Source organism: Amia ocellicauda, chromosome 6, assembly GCF_036373705.1.
Source record: "Amia ocellicauda isolate fAmiCal2 chromosome 6, fAmiCal2.hap1, whole genome shotgun sequence".
In the NCBI taxonomy this organism is placed as follows: Eukaryota; Metazoa; Chordata; class Actinopteri; order Amiiformes; family Amiidae; genus Amia; species Amia ocellicauda.
Window position 1 is genome coordinate 37967589 of NC_089855.1, and position 22741 is coordinate 37990329.

The following is a 22741-nucleotide window of genomic DNA, read 5'->3' on the forward strand; positions in this document are numbered from 1 at the left end:
AATACATTAATTATTAGCTACGCAAAGCATTATAGTAGCCAAAAAAACTAGATGATCTACATGGTTTAAGCAAAGACTCAATAAAATTTGTTCATTGGTGATAACTGTTGAATAACACTGACCTCAGTGTGAAGTGATTTGCTCAGGATTGAAAGCCATTTTCCTTATTTAAAAAAGAAAAAGTAAGCACACACAACATACACATGTTGAATGGTTTCCTGTTTTCGGAAGACATTCAGACTTTTGTTTTTCAGAAGGGAACTACATACTCTTTTTTTTTCAGATGGGTCTGTCACTGCGGTAAAGAGCAGGTTTTTGTACAGCTATTCTAACTCACAGAGGAGATTTTAAAACCACATCCGTCTTGACAAAAGACTGTCTTCTGCTTTCTCGGGGGGGGGGGGTAAATAGGTTGAAGGAAAGGTGATTTAGTCTAGGACTAGCAGGATTTCAGTTAAGTGAGTGGTGCCAGGTAGATCCAGTTAGAGACAGTTAGGTGTTAATTGGGGGCAGTTAGACAAAAGGGGACTTAAAGCTGCTGTTGAGCTGCACTGTTTCTCTGTGACATTCAGTTGACCATGGACCAAGAGATACTTGAAAAAAAAATACTTGCAAAATTTAGAAGCATGTGGCCACTACAGTTTTATGTTTTCAGAATGATTGCCATCCTGGATGAACTCATTCAAGAAGATTTAATTTGTGAACGTTGTTAGCATGTTGAAATCCTAGAGATCAAGGTCTATGATCTTGAGGCTCAGATTGTTGTATTAGTGATATGGAAGAATTAGTCAATCAGCCTATTAGAGAGATGGTGTGCATGCCAAAACCTAGGAGAGTTGAGACCTTAGAGCAGGAAAGTGTACAGAACTGCAAGGGTTACAGTAGGTCGTAACCGCAGAAAAGGGCACGGACAACCCTTAGAGACATCCCAAGAACTAGAAATGCCCAACAGGTTCCAACAGCTGGAGTTGGCCCACAACTGAATATTATCTAAGTCCCTGTGATGGCTCCAAGGGTGATGGAAGGGCAGTTGAGCACCAGAGCACCATGGTGCCCACTCCCCCCCAGAACAGGGAGGTAGTTATAGTAGGAGACTCGATTCTTAGAGGCGTAGAGCACACAGTGTGTTCTAATGATAAGGAGACCAGCATGGTATCTTGCCTGCCTGGTGCTCAGGTTGCAGACCTCCCTAAACTAGTAGACAGGCTACTGGCCAAAGCCGGGGGGAATCCACTGGTCATGGTCCACATTGGAACCAATGACATAGGAAAAGGTAGGGCAGAGGTTCTGCAAGACAAATTTAAAGAGTTTGGAACAAAACTAAAGAGCAGAACCTCCACAGTAGTTTTCTCTGAAATACTTCCGGTACTACTTGCATGGCCAGGGAGACAGGCTGAGATTAGAAAGTTTAACATGTGGTTGAAATCTTGGTGTAGGGAAGAGGGTTTTAGGTTTATGGAGCATTGGTCTTTCTTCTGGGATAGATGGGACCTGTACAAACCAGACGGTCTACATCTAAACAGAAGGGGGCTATTCCCCTTGGAGAGCGTATGTGCAGAGTAATTGAGAATCTTTAAAACTAGGGACCAGGGCTGACAATGGGAGATGTTCCGCTAAGGAAAGAAAACAAAGGGAAACTGCAAGTAGGAAGGTCCTGAAATGTTTGTACCTCAATGCCAGGAGTATAAGGAACAAGATGTAGAAGCCACAGTGCTGGCATGTGACTAAGATGTAGTAGGAGTGACAAAATATGACTTACAGAAAATGATGGGGATGAATACAAGTTGAAAGGATACACACAGTTTAGGAGAGCAAAACTGAAGAGGGGGTGGGGTAGCATTATGTGTGAAAAATGACATTGAGGCAGAAGAACTCAAATTAGATCCCAGTAACGGAAAAGAATCTTTGTGGGTCAAACTTTTGAAGAAGAGATCCAGAGGATTAGTGGTAGGAGTGTTTTACAGACCTCAGATATTAAGCAAGATGTTACATTGTACAATGTAATCAGGACTGCATGTAGCAAGGATGTGGCTGTTATCATGGGGAATTTCAATTTCCCAAACATAGACTGGGAAAGCCCCGTCGGGACTATAGAAGCAAAAATAGAAATGGTTGAGATGGTAAATGACTGCTTTCTAACTCAATTTGTCAGGGACCAAAAAACATTGGCCAAAATGGTTTAATAGAAGCATGCAAAACAATGGGATAGTTAGCAAACTTGTCAAATTTGCAGATGATACTAAAATAGGTGGCTCAGCAGATACAATCTTGGCAGCACAGGCTATTCAAAGGGACTTAGATAATATTCAGTTGTGGGCCAACACCTGGTAGATGAAATTCAATGTGGACAAGTGCAAGGTAATACATGCAGGTAACAAAAATGTCCACTATAATTACACCATGGAAGGAATAGAACTAAATGAAGTAACGCATGAGAAAGATCTAGGAGTCTACGTGGACTCCTCACTTTCTCCATCCAAACAATGTGGGGAAGCAATAAAAAGGCAAACAGAATGTTAGGGTATATTGCCAAAGGTGTAGACATTAGAATAAGGGAAGTAATGTTAAGACTGTACAATGCACTAATTAGACCTCATCTGGAATACTGTGTACAGTTCTGGGCTCCACACTTCAAGAAAGATATCGCTGCTCTAGAGGCAGTTCAGAGAAGAGCAACCAGACTTATTCCAGGTTTGAAGGGAATGTCCTACTCAGAGAGACTGAGGGAACTGAACCTTTTCATCCTGGAACAGAGGAGACTACGTGGGGACTTGATTAAAGTCTTCAAAATCATGAAGGGCATTGACCACTTCAAACCAGAGGAGCTTTTCCAGATCAGCAGGGACACACGGACCCGGGGACACAAATGGTAATTGGGCTTCAAGGCATTCAAGATGGAAAACAGGAGAGACTTCTTCACACAGAGAGTAGTCACAATCTGGAACAAACTCCCCAGTGATGTGGTTGAATCCAACAATTTGGGAACATTCAAAAATAGACTGGATAGGATCCTTGGATCACTTTGTTACTAATGGACACCAAACGAGCACAATGGGTTGAATGGCCTCCTCTCATTTGTAAACTTTCTTATGTTCTGTTCTACTTTATCAGTGCATCTGTTTCAGATGACTATTTCACATTGCTATCAAAAACCTCACTTTGTCTATACCAAACCTGTGTTTGTTTGTTTTTTTGTGCTGTTAAAATCTTTCATTTGAATGTTTTGGTTTGAACTGAATGGAATTGTTAATATCCATTAACCCTCCTAATGTCATCCATGCCACATCCCTTCCCCATTCTCAGATTTACAAAATACCTTTGCTGATTTCAACAACTCAAATTTTTTTGATAATTTCCCCCCTTCTTATGACAAAGTTTTAAACCATTTTTAAATGTAAACATGATTGTTATTTCAGAGGCTATTGAAACTTGCTTGTACTAAACAAACATCATAGGAAGAAACCTTGCAACCTCTAGTGCAGACAGAACAGTGGTCTAGATTAGAATATATATTTCCTTCAACTTCAATAACAGCAACAACAACAGAAAATGTATAAGTATAATGGTTGCTTCTGCACTACTGTACTTTCAGGAAAAGCAAGAATTGAAAGTTATGAATTTAAATATGCATCTTTACATTTATAAATAATTTTAAAAATACAATACAAGTTTTAGGAATCATATTTTCATTTGAGGATCCTGATAAGTCAGTAAAGGTATTTATTAGTATATTGATAGGTAAATATGAACCCTTTAATTATTTTGTGTATATCTACCTCTTATATATGTAGTCCCCTATAATTGACTATAATCAGGGATGGGCAAAGATCAAAAATAAATACAAAATACAGCAGCCACACCATGTATCAAAATAAACTACTGTATTTTTGTATTTTAAAAATACTAAAAATACTTTTACAAGGGAGCATGAAATCACTTTGCAAACCTTCCATCTATCGGCCTATTTGATCTATCCCTTCACCAGTACATTGACTCAGTTGATTAAGTAGACAATGTTTGATAATAAACAGCTTTTCTCTGCCTAACGAGTCATGTGATAAATCTGACATATGCAACCAGTTAACAGATCAAATATTCACATATCCCTGTGATCGCCCAGATGAAGGTTAGTTTTAAAGTAACCAACAGTTTAATGTTAAATTAACAGTTTGCTTATGACTCATAATTGTATCCTAATTTAGTTACTTTGTGTTTGGTAATGAAGGGCCTACTTTGCATCAGCAACACTGACTTAAGGACAAGTCACTCATAAGAAGACAACTGATGGTAGCTTTATTCATAGCAACTAGTTTCTAAGTAATTAATCATTTGATTGTTAATCATAAATATAATAATAAATGATGTGTCAGGCAGTCATTCATGCAATGGTATGCAAAATCATGATCCTACTAAACAGCTACTTCAATTAGGGTACAATCATTTAGCAATCAATTATTTATTTATCAATCATTGGACACCTATTTGTAAGTTGAAAACAAACATTTTAGCACTTTGTCAACAATTATTAAATAATCAATATGTTTTGATTTTAAATGTAGCCAGAAACAAAATCAGAAAGTAGCAATAGAACTTGTCAAGGACTTTTAAAACAACTCCAACCACTGAATCTATTGAGAGCCTCAGAATATAGGTATAGACAACACATACACATTAATAGTGTAGTAAGAACTCCAAGAGAATACTACAGACCAGGTATTGCAAAACATTTCAAAAGTTCTACCAAAAACAGTCAAACTTATGTGTGAGTGTGGGTGAGAGAGTAAGCATGTGATTGAGTGAGTGTGTGGGTGTGTGTGAGAAGGAGTGTATTGAATGAATGTACTGTGGCCTACATTGCAGAGGTCTCTTTAGCTACTGATGCCTTTAAGCACAACTCACTTTTCAAAAAGTGTGGCATTTAGACGTCGTCGATGGAGCTGGTTGATCAGTCCAGCAAAGGAAAATAAACGCTCTGCTGGAGCTGAGGATGGGATGATTGTGTTAAACCTCACAAAAAGGTGCTTGATTAGGGGATACTGCTCCATGATGCCAATTCCCTCCTTTGATCCTCAAAGTAGTGCAAAGACTCCAGCTCTGCCTTGTTCTGAGTTGGCTTCTGGAAAACGTCCACATCCTCTGTGACATGAACTGTAAATAATTTAAGCAATTTATGCTAAAAATGGATGGAAAGCTGGCAACATACATGTTTCTCACCTTGAACTTCTTCGTGTATGGATCAATTTTCTGTTCTGATCGCAACAAGTCTGGGCAAATTACTGAGTAGGCACCAATCAGAGGCAGCATTTTAATGATGTCATCATGTAGGCTTCTCACAAAGTATTTTACAGTATTTCTAAACTACAAAATACAAAACACTAAAGTATTTTGATACAAAATATGAAGCCATTTTCATCAACCCTATCAAATACAAATTACAAAATCCTATTTTGTATTTGAAATACGTATTTGAAATACGTATTTGAAATACATGCATCATAAATACTGCCCATCCCTGACCATAATTCACTGCCATCTCCTTAGTTCAGTATAGGGGTTCTTCTTATGAGTGTGTGCATTAAGGATTGGATGACTGCACCTAACGGATACAATTTTAAGAAGCACTTTTCCCATTACATTCCTTTTTTTTTATTTACCAAAGGAATGTACATATTGTTGATATATATGTCTATTTCAGTCATGTAAAATATAAGTATCTTCATTATAGTACATATACAATTTTTATCTCTAATTGGCAATTGTATACAGTCAGTATATTACTGCCAATCAGGATTTTATTTTTTATTTTTTATTTTTTTGGTCAAGATCAAATGAATCTCTAGCCATGACTGGAGAACAATAGAAGCGGAAGCATTGTGCTATTGTTGGGGGCCATTGTAAAGGATTTTCAACTCTGGGTGTATAGTGTGATCTATTTGCTTTATTTACTGTATATGTGTTTTCTGCATTCTGCATTAAAACATACATTATGACAAAAAAAACAAAACAAAAAAAAAACAGTTCAGTCTGTCCTCAACTGCAATGATAAATAGTTGCTCAAAATTGCTGTTTAAACAGCCCTTAATCACATACCAGTTAATGTATTACATATACACATGGTAATTGCCTATATATACTTCTATAATGAACGTTCTTATTTTTGCATCCCCCCAGCTCCGGTCACCTGATCACTGAGTTATTTATACAGGGGGCAGCATAAAATTCGTACCCTGTTATGTATGAGTTGAAACCAGTTACATTCTTTATAAGGGAATAGTTCAGTTAAAGCGTTAAAGTAGCTGAGAACTGGGCTGATTTCAGACTCTTTAAAAAAAAACGATTTAGTACTAGTATGATCGTATTCTTGAGTTTTTTTAGTTGAACTGTATATTTTGAAATAAGTACATCGAATTTGATAATCATATATGTATTGTTTAGATAAAATAGGTCTGTATTATTTTCATATAAAACCATTGACCACCTTGTTCCTCCCTCTCTCTATGTCTCTTAATCCCCACCTCCACCAACGCAGTGAAACCGATTGCCAGACTTTTCGTAGTTTGCGAAATCGTTTTGGAATGTCTTGGGAGCTTTGTCGATAGTCCCTAGTTGAAAGTCTCTTTCGTATTTCCTGTTGTGCAGTGTACGGAACTAGAGCACAGTAACAGCTGATATCTTGAAATATATGTAACTATTATTATTTATGGATAATGGGGATCGTCCAGACGTCTATTGCTTTTATTATCATATTACCACAATTATGCACAGGTAAGCAATGTTTTATTTGTATTTAGAACAATGATGGTGTCAGAAAACTAGTGTTTACTTTCGATTAACAATTTAGTTACATTATGACGAACATTATACAGTTAATATATAGGCCAAACTTACTACTATGATATATCAGATACTAGAATGGTTATGCAATTTTGTATTATTGTGTATTTTTAAATGTATATTTCATGTTCATTGTTTTGCTTTTGGTTATGTGCTATTTAAGCTTGCCCTTGGTGAATTGTTGGAGCACATATAAATGAACGTCATTTAATTTATACATACACAAAGAGCAAGTTGCTTTAAGTGATTAAGTGGTTCCGTAAGTGAAGTTTCTTCGTGCAAAATCTCAGGTTAGGTGTACATAATACAGTACAGGCCTCTACACATTACTGCCTCTTACGTCAAACGTTTCGACGAAACACAGTAGCCAGGATTTGTAGTGTAACCAAGTAAACACCAGGACTAGCGCACCGCAGTAACACAAATGACAACAGACATGCCGTTTATTGGTTGTTATTTCATAAGCTTCTCACTGAATTGTTATTTGTATTTTTATTAGTGGTTTAATATAGAACTATATTGCCTGAAGATGCAGATAATAATTTAATTTCTTCCCTCTATCTGTATTTATCTCTCTATATAAAAATAATAATATAGATTCTGGTGAAATAATTAGTTAAGTTTAAATTTTCAGGCTTCACCTTGGTAGAAATGTTGGACTGTTTTAAGTATCCTGTAAGATTTCTTTGTATAATTACAATAGTTTTATAAAATACATTCTCAGAAAATATATACTTCTGAAAGACTACTAAAAGGGATATCACAACTATAATTGAATGCAAAGCAATGAACATCAGCTTTCTATTTTCTAGCAAATGTATGGAGTCACAAATAACAGACAAGAATTAATTAAATGTTTAAATTATTAAGTATAAATTATACTTCAGCTAGTTATTTCATTTTAGCTTATAATATCACCATGGTGTGAACTGTAGTGTGCTAATGATTTATTTTTTGCTTTTGTCACCACACCTGTAAGCATTGATGGTTGGTCTTGTTTACTTTCAGTAGATTCTACTCCCTATGAAAACATTTAAGATTTGACTATCAATATAAAGAACCAAGAATCTTTTGTACTCTTCTACTTAATTAAGAAAACTGCAAAATCACTGTAGGGGCTAGACATATAACTAGAATGTTAGTGCAAGTCCCAGTGGGGGTAATGTACTAAACAGTTGTTGGTTCAAATAAAGCTGGACAAGAGCATCTTCCAAAGTACTTAATTTATTCAATCTAATGGGTCATTCTCCCAAAACATGCATCACGTGAGTGATCACCAACAAAAACAAAAAACATTAGACCTATAACATATCCAAACATACATTGTTAGCATGCATAACAAATTAATAAATAAATATGATAATTTCAATAGTGAAATCCTTACCGTTTTCATGTAATATTTTAGTTTTTTTTCACTAAAATTGAATTATTGTTTGCCTTATTCATTATTAACAGAATTTAGACTGATATTACAACTACCTGAAAAACGACATAAACACTGCATGCATTCTCATAATTTTTTTTTATTAAACTGACCCTATATTTGTGTGGTTATATGCATCTGATAATATATAATGACTGCATAGTTTCAATTCAATACTATGTAGGGCAATACATTTGTGTGCTTAAAGACACAATGTGGAAAAAGAAAAAGTAAATAGGCCTAACTGAAATACCCAATTTACACTGAAAGAATTGCTGGCTTTTTGGTGCCATTTTGTTGCCGGCAAGGTATGTGTGAATGGATTATTGCCGGCATTTCAATACCATCAATTTTCCGGCAATGGGTCTGAGTTAATGGAGCATGAAAACGAATCCCGGCAAATGACGTGTCACATCCTTGCATTGTTGACGCAGTGCATCAATGAACTGATGTAACCAATCAGAATAGGGGCGTATTTTCACCACCACAACACAACATGGTTAAGCCACCTTTGAACAAGAACTTGTGACCGTAACGATAAACGGACTGGGTCGTTAGAAATGGCAGAGGTTGAAAATAATGTAATCGCAGCAATTCTGAGTGTTATTGATGAACCAGCAGGTTGGTGACGTATGTATTGCTAACTATTGTCACACACATGTCAGAAGCTATATATCAATAAATCATGCAAAATATACCGTGAGGGAAAAAAGTATTTGATCCCCTGCTGATTTTGTACATTTGCCCACTGATAGGGCTGGGCGATATGACTTAAAAATAATATCTCGATATTTTTAGAAGTTTGGTCGATACACTATATATATCTCGATATTTCTTGTTTTTATCCAATCAAGCCACAAAATAAGACCAAAGACATTCAAACTACAAGTATTTCGTTAATCCTTCAATAAGCAAAACTAACAAATACTACATGCAGGCTGTCATGGTAAATATATGCAGAATGCAACACATTACAGTGCAAGTGTTGTGTGATTACTATTACGTGTGTTATGTTGTTATGGGATATATATATATATATATATATATATATATACACACACACATAAGTTTAAAAGTAGCTTTTAGTTTTAATAAATCTTAAATGCGGGGTGCCTTATCCCAGGGATTTTATATAGAACAATTATCTGGTCAGGGAAGGACAGCAGCTCCCATCTAAAAACAGTCCATATTCACCGATGTCTCAAAAATTATTTATTAGAGATAAAGTGAACATCATAATGCTTACGCTTTTCGACTTATCTTCCTCAGAGGACATGTATACATATACACATTATGATTTATTGTCACATAACAACAATAACACAAGTAATAGTAATCACGCAACACATGCGCTGTAAAATGGTACAGATTCAGGAAGATTTACCACATCCGGGTTTATAGTGGCGCATTAACATCTACTAGACAGAGACATTTCTCCTCTGACTGTCGCGTTTCGATTCTACTTACAAGTACAGCACGTTGTTAATACAAAATAGTTATAATAATAGTAATAATAATAATAATAATAATAATAATAATAATAATAATACAACTGTTGAACCACTTCACCATCTTAATAAAAAGAAAATTATACTTTCTGCATGTGTTTGCATTGCTTTCCAATTCATTAAAATGCAAACAAACATTATTATTAATTTTATACAAATGATAATCTAAATTAGCGGGGGTGGGGGGTGCTTGCAGATCGCGTTTAGCCCGGTGACGAGAGCGGGGCGGACCGTGTGCGCTTGTGCATTAAAGTATCTCTTGGTTATGTTGGTTATTGTGTGTCACTTCACTCTCCTCATGTCTGTCTGTGTTTCTGATGCACATTTCTTGCCGCATCCGACACGTGTGGAAGAACCAGGAAGAACGCAAAGCGTCCTAATGACGAAAAATACTGCCGTAAAGATTGCAATTTGCTACACCACGATATAAACGATATAGCATAATATGAAACGATAGACGTCATACGATATATATTATCATATTGCACAGGCCTACCCACTGACAAAGAAATGATGAGTCTATAATTTTAATGGTAGGTGTATTTTAACAGTGAGAGACAGAATAACAACAACAAAATCCAGAAAAACGCATTTCAAAAAAGTTATGTTGATTTGCATGTTAATGAGGGAAATAAGTATTTGACCCCTTCGACTTAGTACTTGGTGGCAAAACCCTTTTTGGCAATCACAGAGGTCAGATGTTTCTTGTAGTTGGCCACCAGGTTTGCACACATCTCAGGAGGGATTTTGTCCCACTCCTCTTTGCAGATCCTCTCCAAGTCATTAAGGTTTCGAGGCTGACGTTTGGCAACTTGATCCTTCAGCTCCCTCCACAGATTTTCTATGGGATTAAGGTCTGGAGACTGGCTAGGCCACTCCAGGACCTTAATGTGCTTCTTCTTGAGCCACTCCTTTGTTGCCTTGGCTGTGTGTTTTGGGTCATTGTCATGCTGGAATACCCATCCACGAGCCATTTTCAATGCCCTGGCTGAGGGAAGGAGGTTCTCACCCAAGATTTGACGGTACATGGCCCCATCCATCGTCCCTTTGATGTGGTGCAGTTGTCCTGTCCCCTTAGCAGAAAAACACCCCCAAAGCATAATGTTTCCACCTCCATGTTTGACGGTGGGGATGGTGTTCTTGGGGTCATAGGCAGCATTCCTCCTCCTCCAAACACGGCGAGTTGAGTTGATGCCAAAGATCTCAATTTTGGTCTCATCTGACCACAACACTTTCACCCAGTTCTCCTCTGAATCATTCAGATATTCATTGGCAAACTTCAGACGGGCCTGTACATGTGCATTCTTGAACAGGGGGACCTTGCGGGCACTGCAGGATTTCAGCCCTTCACGGCGTAGTGTGTTACCAATTGTACCCAGCTGCCTTGAGATCATTAACAAGATCCTCCCATGTAGTTCTGGGCTGATTCCTCACCATTCTCATGATCATTGAAACTCCACGAGGTGAGATCTTGCATGGAGCCCCAGACCGAGGGAGACTGACATTTATTTTGTGTTTCTTCCATTTGCGAATAATCACACCAACTGTTGTCACCTTCTCACCAAGCTGCTTGGCGATGGTCTTGTAGCCCATTCCAGCCTTGTGTAGGTCTGCAATCTTGTCCCTGATATCCTTGGACAGCTCTTTGGTCTTGGCCATGGTGGAGAGTTAGGAATCTGATTGATTGATTGCTTCTGTGGACAGGTGTCTTTTATACAGGTAACGAGCTGAGATTAGGAGCACTCCCTTTAAGAGAGTGCTCCTAATCTCAGCTCGTTACCTGTATAAAAGACACCTGGGAGCCAGAAATCTTGCTGATTGATAGGGGATCAAATACTTATTTCCCTCATTAACATGCACATCAATTTATATTGCGTTTTTCTTGATTTTTTTTGTTATTATTCTGTCTCTCACTGTTAAAATACACCTACCATTAAAATTATACTGATAAAGTTTTTTTACTTTAATGAAAATGATGGTCGATGAATATAAGAATGACAGCTTGACAAACGATGGTACATTCATTTATACTTCATTTACATGAAGCAGTGCATATTATCCTTTGTCAGTTATAACTGTATTAATGCCTAGTATCTAAACTTTATATGCAACAACCAATGAAATATAAAACGTGTAATTGCATAAATGTTAACAACATAACGACACAAACCGCTTTCTGTAGCGTCTTCGGCTAAACTCTAATATAATGTAATAGACTAACTACCTCACAAATACATAACGTATAAATATAAATAATTATGATTATTTCCCACGCTGTCGCAAGCTGTAGTATCCTTGCCATTTGAGGTGCAGGTTTGTTGTCTTCTGATTCGGTATCAGACTCTGGATCAAACAAGTATGGCTGAATTTCACCAGCTGCCATTTCTCAACATCGGAAGTTTTCAAAACAATTCCACACATGTACTGACGGGGGAGTTAGCCAATCATACCAGTGGGCGTTTACTTCCGAGTCTACAATCCGCCACGCCTATTCAAACGGTGTGTTCAAATGAGGGGGGTCAAAACAGGACAGAAAATAGCCTATTACTTCTAAATTATGATGTTTTTTGATGTAAAAATCTTGATAACATTATAAGTGGACCTCGGAGTACAGTACAAAATAAAGAAAAGGCAGTTCATGACCCCTTTAACAAAGAAAAAGTAGTTTTGAGCAATCATTAAATTGAAGATCTGCACACCCAGACTTTTGGTAGATATACACTACTACTTAATTTTTTATTGAAATTTAAGCAGTTCAAGTCCAGTGAATACACTGTAAACAGAGTTTTCCATCTTGAAATTTTGAGCTCTCTACGGGTGTGTGTTGCTTCTACCAAAACATGGATGGTCTTGTTTTGATCAGTAGACTGTCTGGTTCCAGAATATATCATAATTGTCAGTGTTTTCTGAGATTTTGTATTCCTGCTTAGACCAAGTATCCCCCCACCCCCTCATTTCAGAATGTGGGTGTGTCGGGGGGGGGGGGGTGTGTGTATAAAAAACAAATATATCACCTCAGAGAATGCTTCACATCATTAGAAGGCTGAGGGTCTCAGCTTTCATGGGATACCAAACACCTGGCAAACAACACAACAGTGAAGGGTACACATGGGATTAAAAAGAAGCACATGAATTTGGTTCCCTTTTAAGGGTACCAGAGGGGTTTGTCAGCTTAAGGGGTTAAATTGTGTTAAACAAAACCATTCCATTATTTATTTTTCATCTCCAATTGTTTATATGTTCTTTGCTTTAATTTCAGAGTAAATTGAGACATTAAACTGCATACATTTCAATAAAAACTGGAAAAATCGAGGTGTTCAAAAACTTGTGTAGATATACACACAATGTAATGTCATGCTTTTTTATTGTTTATTTTAGTTTATTTAACTTTGCTGCAGTATATGTCAAGACCCCATGCAATGCCTCTCGTTACACGACCATGAAGCGAGAACCGAGAGTCTTATACTGGGTTCACTGGTTCAAATGATCTTTGATCGCTGGGTCCAGTGACCACACCGCAAAAACACACAACCATACAACCTGATAAACTAGCGTGACTATGCACCCTAGATTGATGTATCCTTTGCTTTTCCCTCTTAACTATTTGTTCTTGGTGGTGAATCCAAATCGAACACCCACCCTGGTTAGAACCAATAGCCCAGTAAACACAATGGAAGGAAACTTTTACACTTCTAGATAATTGGTCTGTGTCTCCTCCACATGCTTCACAATCCACATGCTTCTCGTCTTGTCCTGTTCCTCGTTACTCTGTGTTCCTCAATACACTGTGCATACCCGTTCGTGGCTTTTCCTAAGTAAATGTATTAAACATGCCAACAGCTTTTTATCTGCATAAATGTGAAAATAAATAATAATAAATAATAATAATAATAATAATAATAATAATAATAATAAATAAACACATTTACCTAGAATAGCCAAATCGATTGACCAGTCATTTAAATACATAATAAATCAAATATAACATATAATCCTGCCTGCCCTTTATAATACAGCCAGTCTGGCACGTGAGCATCAGAACTGGACCACGGAGCAATGTAAGAAGGTGGCCTGGTCTGATGAATCACGAGTTCAAGGTGTTGACTTGGCCTCCAAATTCCCCAGATCTCAATCCAATCGAGCATCTGTGGGATGTGCTGGACAAACAAGTCTGATCCATGGAGGCCCCACCTCACAACTTACAGGACTTAAAGGATCTGCTGCTAACGTCTTGTTCCAGATACCACAGCACACCTTCAGAGGTCTAGTGGAGTCCATGCCTCGACGGGTCAGGGCTGTTCTGGGACCTACACAATATTAGGCAGGTGGTCATAATGTTATGGCTGATCGGTGTACACTCACCTAAAGGATTATTAGGAACACCATACTAATACTGTGTTTGACCCCCTTTCGCCTTCAGAACTGCCTTAATTCTACGTGGCATTGATTCAACAAGGTGCTGAAAGCATTCTTTAGAAATGTTGGCCCATATTGATAGGATAGCATCTTGCAGTTGATGGAGATTTGTGGGATGCACATCCAGGGCACGAAGCTCCCGTTCCACCACATCCCAAAGATGCTCTATTGGGTTGAGATCTGGTGACTGTGGGGGCCAGTTTAGTACAGTGAACTCATTGTCATGTTCAAGAAACCAATTTGAAATGATTCGACCTTTGTGACATGGTGCATTATCCTGCTGGAAGTAGCCATCAGAGGATGGGTACATGGTGGTTATAAAGGGATAGACATGGTCAGAAACAATGCTCAGGTAGGCCGTGGCATTTAAACGATGCCCAGTTGGCACTAAGGGGCCTAAAGTGTGCCAAGAAAACATCCCCCACACCATTACACCACCACCACCAGCCTGCACAGTGGTAACAAGGCATGATGGATCCATGTTCTCATTCTGTTTACGCCAAATTCTGACTCAATAATGGAGGAAGTGAAACAGATAACTGGCACAAATGGAAGTCTCTTGGAAAATGAACAAGATGTGGCAAATGTTCTAAATGAGTATTTCACAGAGGTTTTTACAAAAGAAAAAATGGATAACATGCCACAGGTTAACATCCAGTCCAGTCAAACCCTAAGAGAGATCCAAGATGCCTCCATTTTTGCCATTTATCTGTTTCACTTCCTCCTTTATTGACCGCTTGCTGTTGTAATATTGAAAAAAGCTCTGCATTGGTTTTAGCTCCCAGAGCTATGTTTCTTTCTATTTCCCTCTTTGCTTTCCTGATCCCTTTAAGATCTTCTTGCAGTTCAACATATGATTTGTATTTTGTTTCGTCACCATCCCTTTTGTATGTGCTATACAACATTTTCTTTCTCTTGATATTTTTTTGCATACCTCTATTAAACCATTTTGGCCAGTGTTTTTTGGTCCTCAATTTGCTAAGTTTTGATACAAATTGCTCCTGAGCCTCAAGTAGTATATTCTTAAAATATACCCATCCATTTTCAACTGACTCTGTATCCAATGTGCTCTAGTCTACCTCTTCTAAGTGCTAAGTTTGCTTTTCTAAAATTGTAGACCATTGTTTTAGACTTGGACCTTGTTTTTTGAAAGAATGCCTCAAAGCTAACCATATTGTGATCACAATTTGCCATTGGTTCTCTAACTACTGTCCCCCTGACTCTAGCTTGGTCATTTGAAAAGATCAAGTCAATACATACACTCTGTCTGGTTGGTTCCCTGACAAATTGAGTTAGAAAGCAGTCGTTTACCATCTCAACCATTTCTATTTCTGCTTCTGTAGTCCCCACTGGGCTTTCCCAGTCTAAGTTTGGGAAATTGAAATCCCCCATTATAACAGCCACATCCTTGCTACATGCAGTCCTGATTACACTGTACAATGCAGCATCTTTCTGAATATCTGAGTTTGGTGGCCTGTAACACACTCCTACCGCTAATCCTCCAGATCTCTTGTTCAAAGGTTTCACCCACAAAGATTCTGTTCCGTTACTGGGATCTAATACTAGTTCTTCTGCCTCAATGTAATTTTTCACATATAATGCTACCCCCCCCCCTCTTCGATGTTGCCTGTCTCTCCTAAACTGTGTGTATCCTTCCAACTTGTATTCATCCCCATCATTTTCTGTAAGCCATGTTTCTGTCACTCCTACAACATCATAGTCACACGCTAGCACTGTGGCTTCCAAGCCTAACATCTTGTTCCTTATACTCCTGGCATTGAGGTACAAACATTTCAGGACTTTCCTACTAGCAGTTTCCCCTGGTTTTCTTTCCTTTGTGGAACATCTCCCATTGTCAGAGCTCCCTGCCCCCCTGGTTCCTAGTTTAGATGATTCTCAATTTCACTGCACATACGCTCTCCCAATGCATTAGCCCCCCTTCTGTTTAGATGTAGACCGTCCGGTTTGTACAGGTCCCATCTATCCCAGAAGAAAGACCAATGCTCCATAAACCTAAACCCCTCTTCCCTACACCAAGCTTTAAACCACGTGTTAAACTTTCTAATCTCTGCCTGTCTCCCTGGCCTGGCACGTGGTACCGGAAGTATTTCAGAGAAAACTACCGTGGAGGTTCTGCTCTTTAGTTTTGTTCCTAACTCTTAAAATTTGTCTTGCAGAACCTCTGTCCTACCTTTTCCTATATCATTGGTTCCAATGTGGACCATGACCAGTGGATTCCCCCCGGCTTTGGTCAGTAGCCCGTCTACTATTTTAGGGAGATCTGCAATCTGAGCACCAGGCAGGCAAGATACCATGCGCGTCTCCTTGTCACTAGAACACACTGTGTGATCTACACCTACACCAGAATTGAGTCTCCTACTATAACTACCTACTTCTTCTTGGGGGAAGTGGGCACCATGGTGCTCTGGTGCTCAACTGCCCCCCCATCACCCTCTGAGCTGTCACTGTCCAATCTTGGATGAGTTCATCCAGGAAGGCAATCATTCTGCAAACCTGACACTGTAGTGGCCACATGCTTCTAAATGTTACTTTTTTGTTTAGTTTTTTTGTTTCTTTATACTTCTCTTGGTTCCTGCTGCTAGTCAACTGTCTAACTTTTGTCAGCGAGAAACAGCACAGCTCTTTCTCAACAGCTGCTTTAAGTAGCTTTTGTCTACCTACCCCCAATTCACACCTAACTGGCCCCACCTGGCTCCTCCTGCAACAGAATTCCTGCTAGTCCTAGACAAAATCTCCCTTCTCCAACCCGTTTACTTTCACCAACTCAGCAGCTGAGCTGGATTGACTTCAATTTAGGCAAACTACAGACAATGCTAATGTCAATTAAGGCAAACTTAAAACAAAATGAGCAATGCTAAGACTGGTCTGAAACTAGTCAAACAACAAGATGGCTACCTCTCACCTGTACTCTCCTGTCTCCCTCTGTGGTAACTTGTAAATACTTCTGTTTGGATAATATTCAGTTGTGGGCCGACACCTGGCAGATGAAATTCAATGTGGAGGTAATGCATGCAGGTAATAAAAATGTCCACTATAATTACACTATGGGAGGAATAGAACTAGAAGAAGTAATGCATGAGAAAGACCTAGGAGTCTATATGGACTCCTCACTTTCTCCATCCAAACAATGTGGGGAAGCAATAAAAAAGGCAAACAGGATGATAGGGTATATTGCCAAAGGTGTAGAATTTAAAACAAGGGAAGTAATGTTAAGACTGTACAATGCACTAGTTATACCTCATCTGGAATACTGTGTACAGTTCTGGGCACCACACTTCAAGAAGGATATTGCTGCTCTAGAGCAGGGGTGTCAAACTCGAGGCCCGCGGGCCGAATACGGCCCCCAAGTGGTTTTAATCCGGCCCCTGTAAAGGTGGTGTATCATTAAGTAATTAGGCCCTTGACAGCTTGTGAATGAGGAAATTGCAGGAAACTACAATTCCCATCAGTCATTGCGAATGTCATTGGTGCGAGGTAGGGTTTTAACAGCCAGTCACAGAGTCACTGTCCACGTTCCTGTTCTTTCAGTAATCTGCAATGAACTCAACTCTAAATGTCCAAGAATAGGAAAATCGACAAGGTTAGGTAGTGTTTCAGGAAAGCTGTGAATATCTGTTTGTGGAACAGAGTTTAAAACCTCTATGCCTCGTTTGGAGAGTTTAGCCCTGATTTAAATAATTCTGTATATGGCGGCACTACAAGACTAAACACAAAGAGAAGTATGGGTGTATGGAGAGAGAGCATAGGCTGCACAAAGTGGCTGAATTAAAAAAAAAAGTATTAAACTACAGAAAACCATGTTCAAAAGGGCAAAAACAGAGAGTGATGCTGCCATTAAAGCGAGTTACATCGTATCCCAAGAAATTGCCAAAATGCCATGGTGTTTCTCTGAGGGTGCTTTTTTAAAGAACTGTATGCTGTATTAGCTGCTAATCTCAAAGAACAGCTATCCGAAAAAAGCAAGTAATTTCATTGCCTGCTGTTGACGAGAGTACTGACATAATGGACACAGCCCAGTTATGTTTTTATCCGGGGGTAATTTCAGATCTAAATGTTACTGAAGAGCTTTTGGATGTTAAGCAATGCACAACACCACCACAGCAAATTACACATTTTAGCAAGTTGTGAGATGCGGTGACTGAATAAAGTTGCCGAGGGAGAAATGAGTAGATCTGAGCACAGAAAAACAGGTCTGTTTGCTAGGATGCAACAAAAGCTACGGGAAAAGAGATGTATGACAGTGTGAAAGCATTTCAGCTTAAATTACGTTAATGGTAGAAGGAAATGAAGCAAGGAAACCTTTTCCATTTCCTGACGTGCCAAGCCATCTCTAACTCTCTCACAAACGTCACTATTCTTCAGCACAAGGTCTCCTCAACAAATGAACCCCATCAGAGCAGCAGTTAGATCAGATGCGTGTTTTGAATAATCGTGTTAAGTATAATTCAAACAAATTAATTTAAATTTAGTGCTGGGAATTTTGTTGAAACGATGAAATTAATTATAAATAGGGATGAGCAAATATTTATGCGGCCCTCGAATGAAACTTTAAATGATCATATGATCAAATTGAGTTTGACACCCCTGCTCTAGAGGCAGTTCAGAGGAGAGCAACCAGACTTATTCCAGGTCTGAAGGGAATGTCCTACTCGGAGAGACTGAGGGAACTGAACCTTTTCACCCTGGAACAGAGGAGACTACATGGGGACTTGATCCAGGTCTTTAAAATCATGAAAGGCATTGACCACATCAAACCAGAGGAGCTTTTCCAGATCAGCAGGGACACACGCACCCAATTGGAAATTGGGCTTCAAGGCATTCAAAATGGAAAACAGGAGACACTTCTTCACACAGAACAAACTCCCCAGCAATGTGGTTGAAGCTGAAAGTTTGGGAACATTTGAAAATAGACTGGATAGGATCCTTGGATCACTCCATTATTAATGGATACCAAACGAGCACGATGGGTCGAATGGCCTCCTCTCGTTTGTAAACTTCCTTATGTTCTTATATATGAAAATCAAATTCTCCTGTCATGTTTAGCCTTCCTGTTTCTCTTTTCTTCTTCAATCAACTGTCATTGGCTGCTGCTGGTCTCCATGCGACATTGATCACGTCACCCTACACAATTGGTGCCAATCGAGTCATAAATATTAAACATGTTTAATAAAATCATAGGGTCTCCAAATAGCTTACGATTGGATTGGAGGGCACACAATGGAATCATGCACCGTCTCACACTTTACACGACCATCAGCAGCGGGGACGTGCCCCGACCAAGCTGCTTGTTGTGATGATCAGTGCAGATTTGGCGGGAGGGCCAAATCGGGCTAAAAATCATGTAGATTTTTAACGTTTGCAAGTTGTCCTTTTAGTGATATTTCAGTATTCATTTTGAATGTTTAAATGCTGCTTAAATATGTATTTGTTTTGAAAGAGTGACTAAATAAAAGGAAGCAGCATAAAAGTAAGCATAAGGAGTACATATACAAACAATACAGCTGGCATATGCACATCTGGAGGACATCCAAGTTGATTTGAAAATGCCCCTGAAGCGTCTGCAGCAGGACCTACATACAAGATAGAACAGCACACATTACATGGTTGAGAGCCTCCTTGAGTGGCCATTGAGTGCCTATGCAGCTCTTTTGGAGAAAACCATTATGGTTCTATAGCCCTTTTAGGAGTTGACCAGGGAGATAATCTGCCTCTGCAGTTGATGTGATCCCTGCTATCACTGTCCTTAAATCTTTTTTTGCTCGCGACCAAGGAATCAAAAAAATGAGAAGCACCCTTCTGGAAGCGGTGAATAGACGATTCAGCAATGTGGAATCTGACCCAATGGATTTTTTGGACTCTTTTGGATTCCAGATACAAAGACAGATAGGTCTAGTAGTCATATTATAAAATGTAATAATAATAATGACTTGAAGAAACAGCAGTAATGAACATAAGATTTAGACTTACTCTAAATGTTGTTCAATTTTAAGCCTGCAATGACAAACTTCACCACTGGTAGCAGCATATACCACAAACAGCACTCAAAAAAAAAAAAATCCGCCATCTTGGGCATGTACATCGTAAAAACTAAGAACTATCAGTCACTTGCAACAGTATTACAATGGAAAGTATCTGTTTAAACACACAGACACTTCTGCAAGAAAATATAAATAGTGTAAACTGAGTTTTGTTATAGTTAGGGATTGTTTCAGCTATAGAGAAGCCGTGAAGAAATACGAGAGAAAATGAAAGTGAAACTAAAACATACAATTTAAATGTGATTCACAACACACGAATATACAAGTTATTAAAATAAATACATGAATATGAACAGTGGCAATGACATTGCTGAAAGTCATTTCAAACTGAGATCGAGTGCCACCGCGAGTGCATTACATCGTGTTTAATGTTAACGCTGCAACACGGGGGCACGACTTTGTCCTCTTCTCTTTCAGTGAAATCGTATATTATGGTGACATGTTATATACTGAACAATGCAGAATCGCTGGCTCAATAAAGTAGAGTTGAAAGGGTGAACATAAGATGTGTACTGTGCAGGCTACACCCGAAAATACAGACCTACTCTGTCTTTGGCATGTACATTGTAACAGCAAAAGACTCAGTCACAATCAGTCACTTCCAACAGTATTAGAGTGGAAAGTATTTGTTTAAACACACAAACACTTCTGCATGCAAATAAAAATACTGTGAACTGAGATTTGTTTATACTGAGGGATTGTTTAAGCTGTAGAGAAACTGAAGAAAGCAAGAAAAAACGAAAATGAAACTTAAACATAGGATTAAAAGTGATTTACAAGAAACATGAATACACGTCTTATAAAATAAATACATGAAAATGGACAGTGGTACAAGAGCAATGACGTTGCTGGATCTGTAGTGGTGGGTTATTGTTTTAATTTGAAAGTAATTTCAAACTGAGATCACAACGATTGCATGACTTCCTGTTTAATATTAAGGATGCAACACGGGGGGGCACGACTTTGTCCTCGTCTCTCTCAGTGAAATCATAATTTATGGTAACATGTTATATACTGAACAATACTGAATCGCTGGCTCTTTACAGCAGAATTGAAAGGGTTAACATAAGACGTTTACTGTGCGAGCTACACCCAGAAAAACGGACCTACTCATTGAGGCGCTTAATGTTAATTATTGGAGATATTTCCCACTTTATGAAAAACGTTGCATTTACAAGTTGGAATTATATATAACGTACACATCAGTAAACAATGTGACAACCAAAAGAAACCGAAAGTAAGCAACTAAATGAGGTTTAGATGGTAACTGCGAATTGAAAAGTTTTTAGATTGATGTACACAAACCAGACTTGTAGAATAAAGTGTTCACTCATTTATTATGATACCAGAGCTATTTATATTAAAACTAATTTAATTAAAAATGATACATTGAAATCAAATCAGGGTAGTTGATTTTATGAGATTAATACTGGCTTGTACTTTAACATATTTGACCATAAGAGGGGAACTTGACCATGAAAACAGATTTTGTCAAAATTTGCCTTCATCTGATTTATATTATTAGGAGTCTGATACCATACATTGCTTGATTGGAATCACCTGGAAGCCTCAATAGTATTATTATTTTTCTGCCGTTATTTTCAAAATCTTATACAAACAATACACTTCATACAGTGATACACAGCTGTGTAAAGCGATATGATTGATGAAACAAGCTGGTTGCCATGAGACAATCAAATTTCAGCAATGGTTAAATTGCATAAAGTGTCATAAAGAGCAGGTTTGAAGTACATTAGAATGTGTTAGACTGTGTTAGTAGGTGTGTACTCTGCCCCCTGCATTGCTGCTTGCAGCTATATTTTGTATTGTTATTTTCTGTTTTAATGTTAATAGTTATCTTCGTAACATAGAGAACCTATAGGCTGTATTGATTAAATATCCTTATGGTACATTTGCTCATGTGTACAAATAAAGCTTTTTCCTTGGCACTTATTAGATGGACCTGTCTGCCTTTGAATATTATTTGATTAGTTGAATAATTGGAAACATATCAGTAAGGACCACAAGGACATGGTAAGTTCAGATAGTCTACAAGCCAGTTCAACCTGATGTGACCTAAATTTACCATTTTATCCATATCATTTTTGTTCCAGTCATTTTGTATATAATTGGCAGGAGGCTGATACTAACTTGTTAGATGAGCTGGCATTATAGTTAGTTAAATTTAATATCCTAATCTAGGCCTCAGTTTTTCAGTTGTTTAATCTATTGTGACAACATAGCTGACAATTTTATTATTTTGTCCAAAGTAAAGTACACTTTTTTTTCTATTTCTAGATCATGTACTTAGAATTGTCTGCTCTTACAAAAACAGTCACATGGAATCAAACCACAAGAATGAAAGGGGGTGTTGTGCTAAATTTGATTTCCAGTCAAAGGACATTTTTGAAAGGAACTAGCTCTTTGTTTCCTGTGGGTGTATAGCAGAATAACATTTTGAACATGTTGAAATACTAACATTCTTGAATGCACTGATGAAG

General features: G+C 38.2%; 1 protein-coding gene across 1 annotated transcript in view; it reads left to right on the forward strand.

Annotated features, from left to right (window-relative positions):
- Positions 1–6600: 6600 nt before the first annotated feature.
- LOC136751452 (interferon alpha/beta receptor 1a) overlaps positions 6601–22741 on the forward strand; it is a 43303-nt gene continuing 27162 nt past the window's right edge. The window contains exon 1 of the mRNA XM_066707076.1: positions 6601–6765. Within this exon, the coding sequence (XP_066563173.1) occupies positions 6708–6765 (58 nt within the window). The 5' untranslated portion in view covers positions 6601–6707. The remainder of the gene's footprint in view (positions 6766–22741) is intronic.